Consider the following 14,262-nt stretch of genomic DNA (forward strand, 5'->3'; position numbering starts at 1 on the left):
TCTGGAAAACAATACACCATTTTAAAGCAGTGCATGGCACTTTATTTGTCTCATCTGGAAATCCTGAGTGATATTCATGGACAAATCATATATCCTGCAGATGACGTTCTTAGCTTAGATGAGTTGTTCAGAGGAAGTGGTGCAAAAACAGTAAAATGAGTCACCAAAAGCACCCCTTTCCCCCGACACAGTTTCCAATGACTGGTTGTTCAGTGTTACTGGCAGAGATCTGGGAACAGATCTCTCACCCATTCATTAATATTACGAATGATACTATGATCGTGAATAGGGAGAAGAAAAATCAGACATAAACAATAATGTTCTCTACTTTATGCACACAAAATTAGAAAAATTCAAATGAGAGAAATTCAAAAACAAAAAAAAATTATGGATGTAGATTACAGAATTTTTCACTAAACTGCTTAAATAGTAAGAACTGTCTATTTTATATAGAAACATAAACATTCCAGGATAGCCTCAATTAACATAGCATTTAATTTTCCATTAAATGCTAAGACACCAATGCTGTTCCAGACGGATTTCGTTCACATTGTTGTTTTATGTTCGGATCACTGTGCCCAAAAGGCGTTTTTGGAAACTAAAACCCAGCCTAGCACCTTTTACAGTTACTTCTAAAAAATGAGCAATACTGCTACTGATTAATAAAGTCTTCAGTGCAAATTGTAGTCCTTACTAAAGACTTCAGCGACAGAATTCAAATTAGTATCCATTAAAGATTCATATCAATAACCAATATAAACTACCAACTTAATATCAGTCAGTTTATGAACACCTCGGTAGTTGTAGGACACGGCCCTCCCAGAGAATTGTTTGTTTTCTTCTATGTGTGATATCTAATACATATATAAACCTGTACGATTCATAGTAATACGCAAGGTAAATAATGCCTTTATACATAATCAAAATGTTTATACTTAGCTGTCTGTTCAATTCTGGATATGTAAGTTTGACATATATTCCACTGAAAATATATTTGATCAATAAGTTTTCAGAAAAAAATTAGAACAGCTGACAAAATATACAAATAAACCAAAATGCTCTAGCTTAACTTAGGAAAACCCAGCTAAATATATATTCAAGTTTAAAAGCAGTACATTAATTATCCAACACTCACATCTGACATTAAAATTGCAGAAAGGACATGCGTTATTACAGAAAAATAACTAATCTAGCTAATGGTTCAGCAAATTTCTACAGCGATGTCATCTCTGTGGTAGGTCATCGTGGAGGTAGTGGTCTATTTTCTTAAACTTCAATCATCACTGTCGCTTCCAGATTCACTCAATTGTAAGTCATTTCCTAAAGATAAAAAAGTTACGGGCATGTTACGGACAAAAAGCAACATTTATGTAACTATTCACATTATTTTTATTCTACAGCCAATCCTCCTCTATAGGGAAATATTAAGTTCTGGCTAGGCAATGTGCCCATGAGGTGCAGTTAGAAACTTAATCCACTTTAACAAACAAGCTTCATTAGGAATCTACCAGCCGCTGGGCCTGCTGTGTTCATCCAGCCTCACATTTTATTATCTTGGATTCTCCAGCATCTGCAGTTCCCATTATCACAGAAAAAAAATGATTTGGTCCTACAAAGGCCTGAAGCTCAGAGCTCAGCTGTGACGTTGCTGTGAAGGGCCCCTGGAGAGATTTTCCGAAGAGAAGTGGAGTCTATGGTGGTAGAGCTCAAATTGTCCATGTGGAATTCACCGAACTACTCCAATAATAAGCTATCCCATAATTAAAAGGAAAAAAAAACTTAACCAATGGAATATTTCATTTCCTTTATATTTTATGGACAATAGTATTCAAGAATAAGAAGGAAACTTGTGAACCAATCCATGCTGTAAGCATTCTATTGACTGTTACAAGAAAGGCCTCTGAACAACTTATATGCAGCTGCTTAGTAGTCTACAAGTTTCAGGGGGTCTATCAAAAATAAAATTCTAGTTATAATGCCCTCTGTCCACCACTGCTTATTGCAGACTGCGAGCAATGTCCTTTGCAAGCTATTTTTAGTGAAAAAGGATGAAACAGTGGGAAAACAATTTAACCTAACCAATTAGAATTAGGAATCCAGAGCTTATCACGAATATCATAATCTGCTACAACAGCACTCATATGCTAGTTTGCACAGTCTGAGCCCAGGCTGTCCTCAACAATGCCACATGACCACAACCTAGAAACAGCATTCATGCACCTTTCACACGTGGAGATGGATGTGGGGTGTTACAGCCCCCCCTACATTAAGTGTGACAATGCAGAAATTGAAATGTTGAGTAAAATGCCAAATCAAACTAGATACTGACTGTAGTTGAGATGCAAATGCACAGGAACCATTCTAGAATTTGTAGCAATCAAACCAGCTGCAGGAAATTATTAATACTGACGGTCGGGTTGGACAAATAGACCAGAGGAAGACTAACCTTAATATTTGTACTCCATGCATGTTGTTTTCACTGTTGTTTTATTGCATCAACTACTGAAAATCAAAATAACTCTAAGTAACTGCAGTAGAAACTGCATTTATTGGCCTGGGACTAAGCTGGCTGGCATCTTATATTATATCTGGACCTCTTCCAAGATCTATTGGTTGCAACATTTCTAGCGATTCAAGAATTAATAAACCATTACTTCTTAAAAATGTAAAGCAAGTTCTGCATAGATTTCAAAATATTTGGGTGTTAATTTATAATTTCATGAAGGAAGCTGGGGCAAATGCAGCAACATGCAACATCAGCAATAGTCAGCGTACCAGAATTAAAGGGAGTTAATAGGAGTCTACTTTTTAACTATACAGGAGGGGAACTCATGAGAACATTTGGTACAAGACATGAAAATTTGATAGAAGTTCATTTCATTCTCAAATATTCTCAAACAGAAAACAAATTTCTGCCTTCTATATGGACAGGAAATATCTACAGCCTTTTGGGACATCCTTGAAAACTATGTAATCATAGCGGACAGAGTGTAATATTTTGTGCATGAACTAGCAGGTTTGGGCATCTTTGCCAGAAAAATAAACATGCTCATGTTATCAGCAGGTGCTTTTCTTTAGCTTATTATTGAATTATTCAGTGCAATGCATCTAATTACAACTATCTAGCACAGAGAATAAACATAAATTTGTACCTTGTACAATAGAAAATTAAGAATTCAGTTAAGCATTGCCTACTTACTCAGTGTGCTCATAAGTTGATTGCTTCCTGGTCTGCTGGTGCCATTTGTAGCAGCATTTCTGTTACTGTACTGCTGGTATGGCTGTTGCGGTTGCTGTTGGGGCTGGGTTTGGGATTGGGAGGGAGGTTGCTGTTGAGGTTGCATCTGTGGTGGTGTTGAGGACGGGTGAGCTTCATTTTCCACATCACTGCTGGAACTATCATCACTGCCAGAGGAACTTCCTGAATCTGAAGAACTACTACTGCTGCTCATCTGTTCAATAATATCAACTTCAGCTCTCAATTCTAGAAGGACAGGGGAGAAAATTAACAACACAGAACATAAGCTCTAAATTCACTAGCTTTCTTTCAAGAAATGTGGCTATTCCTTTCTTAACATTTATTTCTGCAAACATTTTTTCTCTGTAGAGGATGGAACGCAGTAAAAGAAAATAAAGGCAACAATATGAAACTATATTAATGATCAAATTCTTTTGAAAATCTGTCCTTTTTCCCTTTCAACGCCTCACACCTTAGAGCACCATACTGCTAAAATCCATAAACCGTAGCTTTATCAACATTAGCTAATTCTGATTGATTGTAGAGTAAATAGAACAAGACCATACACTTTCGTGAAGAAAAAGTGCTCTGTGGTTGTTAAGAGCTATCAACGGGAGGAAAAAGAAAATATCCATTTGTGAAAATAAATTGAGACTCAAACATACACACAGCTATTTCTTTACCTTCTTTTTGAGAATAAAGGGATTCGATATTTCTAGTATCACAAAAACATGTGCAGATCAACAGATAAACTGAACCCAAGACTTCATTTGTAGGTGACAATGCATAATGATGACAATTGCAAATTATGTAAGAGAAATAACGCAAGTTTAAAAAAAGCTCCATCATCACATGAAGAAATGGTCACACTTGAAGGTCAATGTCCCATGAATATAGTATTAACTTAAATCTTATTGTAGTGCAAACAAGGTGCTATCATGTTGACACAAAGGTAGTAGCGATACGGCTCATTTCCCCCCCCCAAAAAAAGTCTAGAGATTAGGTCATTCAAAAAATTTAACATTTTTTATTCTAAAGCTTTTATTTATTAAAAATATTAAGTGATGTAGAAGCAAGTTTAGTAAATGGAGTTCAGATGCAGATCAGCCACAAAGTTTTGATACACGCAAAACTGTGTATATACACTGCAGAAACAGTGTGAGGAACAGTGAAAGAAGAAAAAGTTGGCTAGTATTTGCTTTTCAATCTAGAGAGGTCTAAATGGTATTATACTGCTAGGTGGTGATTGAGTCAGAGTTTAAGAGATCGGAAAGATGCTTCTCATGCAGTACTTGCTCCTTTTAATGGGCAATCCAGAAATCACTGTCTGTCTAATTCTCCCTCTCAAGAACCACATATCTCACTCAGTTTTAAATGGCTACTGCCATCTTTTGAGAAAGAAAAGTCTGCCTCAGCTACTTTCTACAGTAAAAACAGGGCAAACTCTCACAACTCTTGCTTCATTCAGTGATAATTTTTATTAATTACCCCTCATTACAGGATATTGTCAAACTTCTTCATAAAGTAAAAAACCGACTAAAATCTATACTTCTTCAACTCTGTCCTAAAAGCAGCTGTCCAGGTATTTCCCCATCACTTTGACTTCTCGTTCTTGGTTTCATCTTGGTAGATCCATACAGCATGCCTCTTTGGCACCAATACCTTAATATATTAGGGTCCAAAAAATTGTACAGTGTCGAACTACAGCTCAACCAATGACCTGTAACCATTTATCCTTAATGCTATGTCCCAATTTATAAAACTCAAAAAGTGATACCAATCTGTTCAACTACCATTTTCTTATATTTGTACAAAGAAACTATTGAAAGATATGTTTTTTAAACTAAACACACTTCTCCAGTATAACGTGTATCAGCCAAATGCCAGCCTCACTTAACCTAACCAAGAGCTCTTTAAGTTTTTGACAACTGCCTCCCTTCCCACCAAACTCTTTACTTGTATTGATCTAAGGGACACATTACTTTTAAGGCTTCTGGTATCGCATGCACTCCTAGTAACCCGCACTTTGTTTATTCTTAGTCAATCGATTTTCTGTCAATGCTGGTTAACTCCATCTACGTCAATTTTGAAATTTTGCAAGAAGTCACTTACAAATTACCTCATCAATTGCCACTTGAAATTTCTTCAGTATAGTCATTATATCCCACATATCCAAGATGGTCACTTCTCTAATTTTTTTTAAATACATACATACGAAGGACCTAAACCATTGTCTGTCAAAATCTAATGATGACCCAGGAATAGGAAAATAAGTTTATCAAATTTAGAACCAGAGTAGGCCCTTTGGCCCTTCAAGCCTGCTCCACCATTCATCAAGATCATGGCTGATCTGCCCCAAGCCTCAATTCCTCTCTTGTGCCAGCTTATCATAGTCCTCCACTCCCCAACATTTCAAAAATCTAACTACCTCCTCTTTAAATACTTTTATTGATTATAGCCTCCACAACTGTCTGGAATTTCAAAACCTTCACTACCTCCTGCGAGAATAAAGTCCATCACATCTCAGTTTTCAACAAGTGCAACCTTATTCAGTAACTACGTCCCCCAGTTCAAAATTTCCCCACTACAAGAAACATATCCTCAACATCTACTCTTTCACAGTGTCCCTCTAAACTGTCTAAGTTTATGCTCTCACAGTCAGCATACAATACACTGACTTTTAGTTCCAGATGCCACAGCCACACAATGACCTGCAATGTTCACGCCATAGGAAACAAAAGACAGGGGACACTGCTTATTAAGCCCACTCAGAATGGTGCACATGTTGAACCAGATGGGTTTTCTTTTGTAAATGACAAACAAAAATGGTCATCATTAGATTTTTAATTCCAGATTTTGTACCGTATTCAAATTCCAACATCTGCCATGGTGTGATTTAAATATCCAGGTCCTCAGACCATTAGGTGGGTCCCTAGATGACTAGTGCAGAAACAATACCGCCATACCATTTCCTCGTTGTCTTTTGTCAATTTTGAAAATACTGTAAACAACTACAGGAAGTCAAACAAATAAACAGGCAAAGCATACAGATAAACTGTAGAGCAATATATGGTTTTGGAAAAGGAGGAGGACAGAAAATACAGACTAAATAGTAAGAGGTTGCTGGGGTTTGATTCATCAAGTGGCTTTTCCTGCTTTTAAAAGTGTCATGTTTCCATTTACACAGATTTTTCGTTGGTATACCTCTTTTTATGTCATCCAGTTGTGGTTCAGGTGATGGGTTGTCCTTTGTTGGAGATGTTTTTGGTCCAGGACATGGCTTATTTGGTGCTCTAAACTGAGAGGAAGGCTGAGATCTTCGCACTGCCTGTGATTCCAGTTGAGCCTGGATTTTACTGCTCCCTTCAGCTCTGAAACAATAATTTGTAATCGAACATCAAGGGAGAGTCAGCGATGAATCATTTCATAGGAATAAGAAACTATATAACATTATCAATGCAAAAATTTCCTTAAAATTACACTGTTAAAGTCTAGAAAAAGAAAATCTCGATGAAGAAAAGTGTCCTCACTTCTTATATATTATGCTTCCATCTTGTGAAGATACTATCACTGGATGGGACATAGCTTCATAGTAGCCATTTTTATCTCTGAGCTTATGCACTTGAGTGCCAGGAGACCAAGTAGTTCTGAAAGTCTTAACACAAAGACTGCTTGTTTCATCACCCAATGTTCACAAATCAATATTTTCCAAGAATAACTCAAGAGTGGTGTTCAGCAATAAAACAAGTACTTCCATGTGAAAACCCTGCCTCCCCCCCACAACCAGGCACGAGAAAGCTTTTCTGGCATCATTTCTGTAAGATTTCCCAGGATAAAACTATATTTTAAAAGGTTAGAATAAAAACACTGATAGTATACAAGGAAGAAATTTTAACCAGAGGAGATTTCAGGATTTGTATGAATATTGAAGGGTATAACATTGTCAAGACTCAAAATGCTACAAATCAGGCCGCTGCAGGTATATATGATTTATAATTTTGAGGAGGTGATCACCAGCCAATTGTTTCAACAAGTACTTAAGAACAAAAGGTTAATGTTAGGAGAATATAAAAAAATTTAAGAGTTTGGGGATTGAGTAGAGGAACAAGAATAATTTTTGAGAGTTGGCAGAGGCACAATTTGTTCAATGGGCTATTTCTCTTCAATAAAATTCAATGATTAAATATTTACTACACTGTTGATATATTTAGACTATGACTTTTTATACAACGTAAAATCAGACAAAAAATTAACAAGCCACTGCACAGTATGGTCGGAAATGCTATAGAAAAGTTACAAAAATATATTTTAAAAGCATTTGAATAATTATGTATCTTTACCTGGTTTTCTTCACCTGTATACTGCTACTGAGCTTTTCAAGCACAAACTCCCCAGTATCATGGTTAATAATAAGTACGCAGTCCTTCTGATATGGTCTTTTATTACCTTTGAAGACAGTCATTGGTGGAGTAGACCCCTGGTGACCAAGAAACATGATATTATTGCTTTACCTTGTTTCGACTGGTGTCAAGAATTCAAACTGGCAAAACAATACCACAGTAGTCATTAACTATTCTACCATATTTCAGCAAAGCTCCTGTGTAATTATTCACACAGCAAATACGACATACAAGGAAAGGTAAAGACAAATATTAAAAGTTGATTTCAGCAAGTGTATTCCTGAAAATATCAACTTTTTTTCGTATTGAATTATCCAATTATCTAAATCAACTAATGCCAATAACAAAGTTAGAACTTAATCCAATAAAATGACAATTTTTTGTTCCCTAATTGAAATGAAGAGTATACTGCACTGATTCTCAAAATTACTGTCTCTTCAGTACTTAAATATAGTGGGATGAAATATTTGCTGGTTGGGGTGGGTGACAAGTCTTGCTAAAGTAACAATAAGAATTAAGCACTTACTTCAAATCAAATAGATTTGCACAAAACGACATTAATGACACTGATTATTAAGGTTTACGGTAAATAACAAAATACATGTGACATACTGGAATTACTTTCTTCACAAAATTTCACTCATCATACAGTAATATAACTTGTCAATGTTCAAGAATCACTTTCACTAAACATTCAGGATGCTGATTCAAGATGTGATGAGACCACAGATCCCCACTTGTTAAATTCTCGATTTCAATTTCAATTCTCAATTTGTCAGTTGCTAAGTGGAGGCTATGCATTTCCCCAATTCAGGTGATAGATCTGTTAGTTTCTGAATGAACATTCACACCATAGTTCTAGTAGTCCTCTAATTTTCTCCTTGAAATTGTTATTACCAAAGCATCCCATCTTTAACAGCTATGAAGCATTATGCTAAATCCAAACTTTAGTTGCATAACACAATCAAGAAATTAAATGCTCAGAAAAAAATCTCCTTAGGTGACCTGAGGCCATAGAAAAAGAGAATTGGAGCAAGAATATGCCATTCAGCTCTATACGCTTACTTCTCTATTCAATATGATCATGGCTGATCATCCAGCTCAGTGCCATATTTCCACTTTCTCCCCATTTTCTTTGATTTCTTTAGCCCAAAGAATTATGTCAAACTCCTTCTTGAGAACATATGATGTTTTGGCCTTGGCTGCTTTCAGTGGCGGAGAATTCCAAAGATTCACCACCCTGAACAAATTTTGCTGCATCTAAGCAGTAAATGACTAAGTAGTATTAGACTCCCCTGTCATCAGGAACTTCCTGCATTTACCTGGTCTAGTCCTGCTAAAATGTAATGGATTTCTAGAAGAATTCCTCCCTCTCCGGTTTAGTGGATATAGTCCTAACCAAATCATTCTCCATTCATATGTCAGTTTTGCCAATCCAGGAATCAATCTGATCGATTTTCATTGTACTCCATCCATAGCCAGAACATCCTTTCTCAAAAAAAAGAGACCAATACTGCACACAATACCCAGCTGTGTGTCCTTCAAGGGCCTGTAAGATTTCAGTAAAACATCCCTGCTACTGTGCTCAAATCATAGAATCCCTACAGCGTGGAAACAGGCCATTCGGCAAAACAAGTCGACACTGCCCTACAGAAGAACATCCCACCCAGACCCACCCCCTACCCATTCCTGGTAACCCTACATTTCCCATGTCTAATCCAGTTAAGTTACACACCCCTGGACATGACGGGCAACTTAGCACGGCCAATCCACCTAACCTGCACATTTTTGGAGTGTGGGAGGAAACCGGAGCACCCGGAAGAAACCTATGCAGACACGGGGAGAAAGTGCAAACTCCACGGAAATAGTCACCTGAGGGTGGAATCGAACCCGGGTTCCTGGTGCTGTGAGGCAGCAGTGCTAACCATTGAGCCACCGTGCTACCCCTAAGTGCTATCAAATTTCTTCTTCAAACGCCAGAAGCTTTGCAATTCAAAAATCACACAAATGAAGGCATCCTATGTGGCTCAAGTTGAAACTTCCCCTATTTTTATTGGTTGTGGTGTTGCACCTCCTGGCTGCTAAACAGTTTAAATTTTGAATTATTAAAGACAGAACTAAGCTTCAAACAATTAATCCTGTGTCAAAATAATTTCAGCTCCAATTAGAATTAACTGCTTCTGCTATACCTCATGAACACTCCCGAGAGGCCTATCAATATTTTTGCAATTTCTCCAGAAACATCTTCATTACATACCAAGTTCCACTCACCACAATTTCAACTTTTTCAGGCGCCAGTACCCACAAACTGTCCTGCTCTTAACTTTGCTTGCTCATGGCCCCATTTTTGCCAGTTTCCATTGGCTCCCTGTTTCCTAAATTATGATCCTTCCTTATAAATACTTTGATGGCTTTGCTCCACACGAGCTCTGTAACTGGCAATCCCATTGTATTTGCATTTATACTGATTTTTTCAAACTTAGGAAAACATTTTAAAGCTGTTTCACAGGCAATGTTAGAAGTGGCAACAAGGAGATCTATTACTTTGACAGAATTTTGAAGAATATTTTTAAAAGGAGAGAAAAGAAGCAAGGTAGGGAGGCACTAACCCATATGTACAGTGACATACTTGATTCACCTTTCTCAATTTCTCGTTTGTGTGGCATACAGCCTGAACTTGAAAAACAACTCAAGATATTGAAAGACAACTTTCTCCCAAATAACCTGTCCAAAAATGACCTTCTGAAGGAAGCCTTACTACAATTTCAGTGAGGGTAGGGATTCTACTGAAATAACAAGCCAAAGGAAGGATCTGGTACACTTGCACATTAATTTTCTTTTTCCCTGCAATTTGAAAAGAAATCAAAAACCAAGAGAGGATGTTTGACATATTAAGATTCAAAAAAGATCAAATTAAAATGTGTTCTGAAGAAGGGTCACTGGATCTGAAATGTTGACTCTGCTTTCTCTCCAGATGCTGCTAGACCTGCTAAGTTTCTCCAGCAATTTTTGATTTTATTCAATATAAATGTTGCCTTGGACACCTGACTTGACAGTATTCTTGTTGAAGCTGCAGATCATGAATCTGGACTTTGTTACAGTCTCTTAAAATTGGTACAGTCAAAAAGGAGTTGGAAGGATTAGGTGCTGGAGGAATCAATAAGTGAGCTGTGTTTTGATAAATATTATTTGATTTACAAAACCTATTAAGAGATTAAACAATTTCAATTAAAAAAGAATATAAACAGGATTTATGAGAAGTCTGAAAACTTACTGGGATGTGTGGTAAAGTTATGGTGACTTGATCCCCTTTGCCAACCTGTAGCTCACCCTCACAAGAGGTGTCAATGGAGGCTGGTTTAAAGTCATCTGAAGGGAAAAAGCGCATAGATCAGATACCAAAAACAGAACATTTTAACAGACCAAATATGGTTACATCTAGCCAATAAAATCACCTCATTTGCTTTGTAGATGGTTGCTTCTTAAATTGTGCCACTACTCCTTTTTAGAAAGACTTATATAAACATTTTGCTTAGCCACTTTGACGATATTTCAGTTTAAACTCCTATAGAAAACAGTATACACAGCACAGAACACAACAATACTCGGACGAAAATTCAAAACTCATTGAGTAATGGCCTTGCATTAAATAATTGTGACATTTTAAATATCCACGAACTAGTAAACAACTTTAATTCTTCAAGGTTAGTTCGGAACATGGGGTTTTATTGGGATAAATTTGTTTGTAAGTGTAGCCAGTTGTGAAAACACTTTGGGCAGAGGGGCTCTATTACAAACATACAAATATGTCCTTATGAGTCATAGAATTGTACAGCATGAAGACAAACCCTTCGATCCAACTCATCCATGCCAGCCAGACATCCTAATCAATCTAGTCCCATATGGCTTGGCCAGCATTTGGCTTGTAGCCCTCCAAACCCTTCCTATGCACATACCAGATGCCTTTTAAATGTTGTAACAGTACCAGTCTTCAAAGGGATTTGCAGTACAAGGCAGACTTGTGGTGCAACGAAAATACAATAGTTAGACGAAATGAAGGCAAAGTTGGAGTACTAGGGAAATAAGTTTTGGTGGGCTCTCCATCAATTATATTCACATTTATTTGCACTCTCCTACTTTTTGTATATGAAGATGGGCAATGAGTATCTACAAACAATGAGCATCTATAAACACACATAGCCCTGTCATCACCCAGCTTTCCGTATACACCATTTGTCTATCAATGTCATTCAACAGCAATTGCAAACAACGTTCCCAGTCGATTTAGGACTAAGAGGGTCCTCAACACCTTTGAAATTAAGGTCCAACAGGTAGCCAATGCATCAGTATAGGAAAGGAATGTAGAAAATAGGGAGAAAAAACAAGAGCTCCAGTGCTCAGACAAATCAAGCCTGCACAAGATAGGTTGCAACTAAGGTGGAAAACACACTCAATCAGTCTGAAATACAGTCTACAATGCTCCCTGTAAGATAGATCATGAGAAACACTTACGGTAGAAGAATTACTGCAGTGTTCTGGCCAGATATTAGCATACTACGAACATAGGTCAGGAGTATGCCATTCAGCCTTGAGTTTACTCTCTGTCATTGAAACAAATCATCTGTTTCAATCTCTACTTAACCAATTATATTCCCTAAACCAAGATTACTAATATATTAACCTCGGTCTAAAATTTGTACATTGTACTTTGAAAGGAAGACTTTCAAATTTCTGCAACTTTTTTAAAGAAAGACTTCTAATTTCTATTCCAAAAATCCTTAGTCATAATTTTAAGATTGTAAATTTTACACTGAACGAGTTCCAAGAAAAGAAAACTTTGCGGTAACCACCCAATCAACACCCTAATAAACACAATCAATCAGATCAATGTTGGCCATGGCTCAGTAATCATTTGTGGAAGACTGCGCTCAAGCCAACAGAGCACAAATTTAGACTGGCAGTTCAATGTAGTATTTAAAAAACGTGTGTTATATTTTATGTTTAATATTTACAATTCTATCTGTCAGCTGGGGACTTGAAACTGCATGCATCTCAGGTAGATGGCAGGAAGCAGATGGTAATGATCAAAGGGTATTTTTCTGACTGGAAGCCCACGTCCTGTGGAGTACCACATGGTCCAGTTCTGGACCCTGTTATTTGTTGTGTATATTAATGATCTAGACATGAATCTAGGAGGTATGATCAGTAAATTCACAGATGAAACAAAATTGGTGGTGTGGCAAATCGTGAGGAGCTTAGGCTACGTAGTCAGGCTGGTCCGATGGTCTTGACAATGGAAAATTCGTTCTTGAAAAGTATGAGGTGATGCATTTTGGGAGAACTAACAAGGCAAGCACGTACATGTCAAATGGTAGGACTCAAGGAAAAACAGAGGACCCAAGGGACCATGATGTGCATGTCCATTGCTTCTTGAAGGCAGCAGGACAGTGGATATGCTGGGTAAGAAGGTACATGGACTATTTGCCTCTATTGGTCAAGGCACTGAATACAAGGCCATGTAGGTTATGATGAAGCTGTAAATAACATTTGTTAGGGCACAGCTGGAATACTTTGTGCAGTTCTGGTCACCATACTATAGGAAGGATGTGACTGTACTGGAAGAGAACAGTTTCAACTGAACAGGAGCGAAACTGCTGGAAAGCGACAAGATATAATAGAGATAAGAGCTCTGAAGAAGGGTCTAGGCCCGGAACGTCAGCTTTTGTGCTCCTGAGATGCTGCTTGGCCTGCTGCGTTCATCCAGCTACACACTTTGTTATCTAAGCTATAAGAGAATTGTTTTGCTTACAGCAAAGAGGGCCGCGATTGAGGTATATAAGCTTAAGTTTGATAGACATATCGGTAGTTAGACAGAAACCTTTCCCCGTACAGGAGTCAATAATCAGGGAGCACAATTCTAAGATAGGGAAAAAGAGAGGTTTAGAGGGGATTTCAGGGATTATTTTATCCCCCAGGAGGTCGAGGGTATCTCGAATTCTCTGCGGGAACTCCGAAGGCATTAAAGGACTATTCAGATGAATACTTGAAAGGCTATAGCATACAAGGTATGGGCCAAGAGCTGGAAAATGGAATTAGAACAGACGTTCGATCGCCGGCACAGACGTGATGGGGCGAAGGACCTTTTCCGTGTTGTATAAACTCTATCTCCGGTGCTATAATGAAGAACAGGGAGAAGCCACAATATTTTATCCCACGACAGGGGAGTCACAAAAAAACTGAAAAGCAGAATACTGCGGATGCTCGATGTTATTACATTGCCAACGATGAGATATTGCTGTGTGCGCTAGTTTGCCGGATTTGTAGCCCTGCAAAGCGCTTTGGGACATCCCGAGGCCGTGGGAAGCGCTTTAGCAAAGCAAGTCTACGCTTGGATGGCCCACCAATCGTGCAAACGTGAAATCGGGGTATCATTTACTACTTCAATCCTTGCGCGTTTACAGTTGCCGTGGGTGGGAGGGGGAAGAGAAAGAGGGAGTCAGAGGAGGCAGTGTTTTTGTTTCGGAGGGCTTCGCGGAGGGCCGGGTACAACTTTTGCGGTGAATCCCAGAGCGACATCGTGCCTTGAGGTCGTGGTAGGCAGCCAGGAGTTCTCAGAGCAGCCTG

The 14,262-nt window shown here is 38.0% G+C and overlaps 2 protein-coding genes across 5 annotated transcripts in view; one reads left to right on the forward strand and one right to left on the reverse strand.

The window, feature by feature from the left end:
• The window catches only part of eaf1 (ELL associated factor 1), a 14,902-nt gene continuing 640 nt past the window's right edge, over positions 1-14,262 (reverse strand). The window contains exons 2-6 of the mRNA XM_048557809.2: positions 10,913-11,007; positions 7,579-7,715; positions 6,443-6,609; positions 3,200-3,484; positions 1-1,320 (exon numbers count right to left, since the gene is read on the reverse strand). Of these exons, the coding sequence (XP_048413766.1) occupies positions 1,274-1,320; positions 3,200-3,484; positions 6,443-6,609; positions 7,579-7,715; positions 10,913-11,007 (731 nt within the window). The 3' untranslated portion in view covers positions 1-1,273. The remainder of the gene's footprint in view (positions 1,321-3,199; positions 3,485-6,442; positions 6,610-7,578; positions 7,716-10,912; positions 11,008-14,262) is intronic.
• Positions 13,966-14,262, forward strand: part of mettl6 (methyltransferase 6, methylcytidine) — a 15,953-nt gene continuing 15,656 nt past the window's right edge. For 2 of the 4 annotated variants that reach the window (XM_048557734.2, XM_048557767.2), the window contains exon 1: positions 14,127-14,262. The gene's annotated coding sequence lies outside the window, so the exon portion shown is untranslated. Of the gene's footprint in view, positions 14,064-14,126 lie in introns of those variants that run through there. The other 2 variants (XM_048557761.2, XM_048557740.2) reach the window with 2 other exon arrangements.

This window comes from Stegostoma tigrinum, chromosome 2 (genome assembly GCF_030684315.1).
Source record: "Stegostoma tigrinum isolate sSteTig4 chromosome 2, sSteTig4.hap1, whole genome shotgun sequence".
Lineage (NCBI taxonomy): Eukaryota > Metazoa > Chordata > Chondrichthyes > Orectolobiformes > Stegostomatidae > Stegostoma > Stegostoma tigrinum.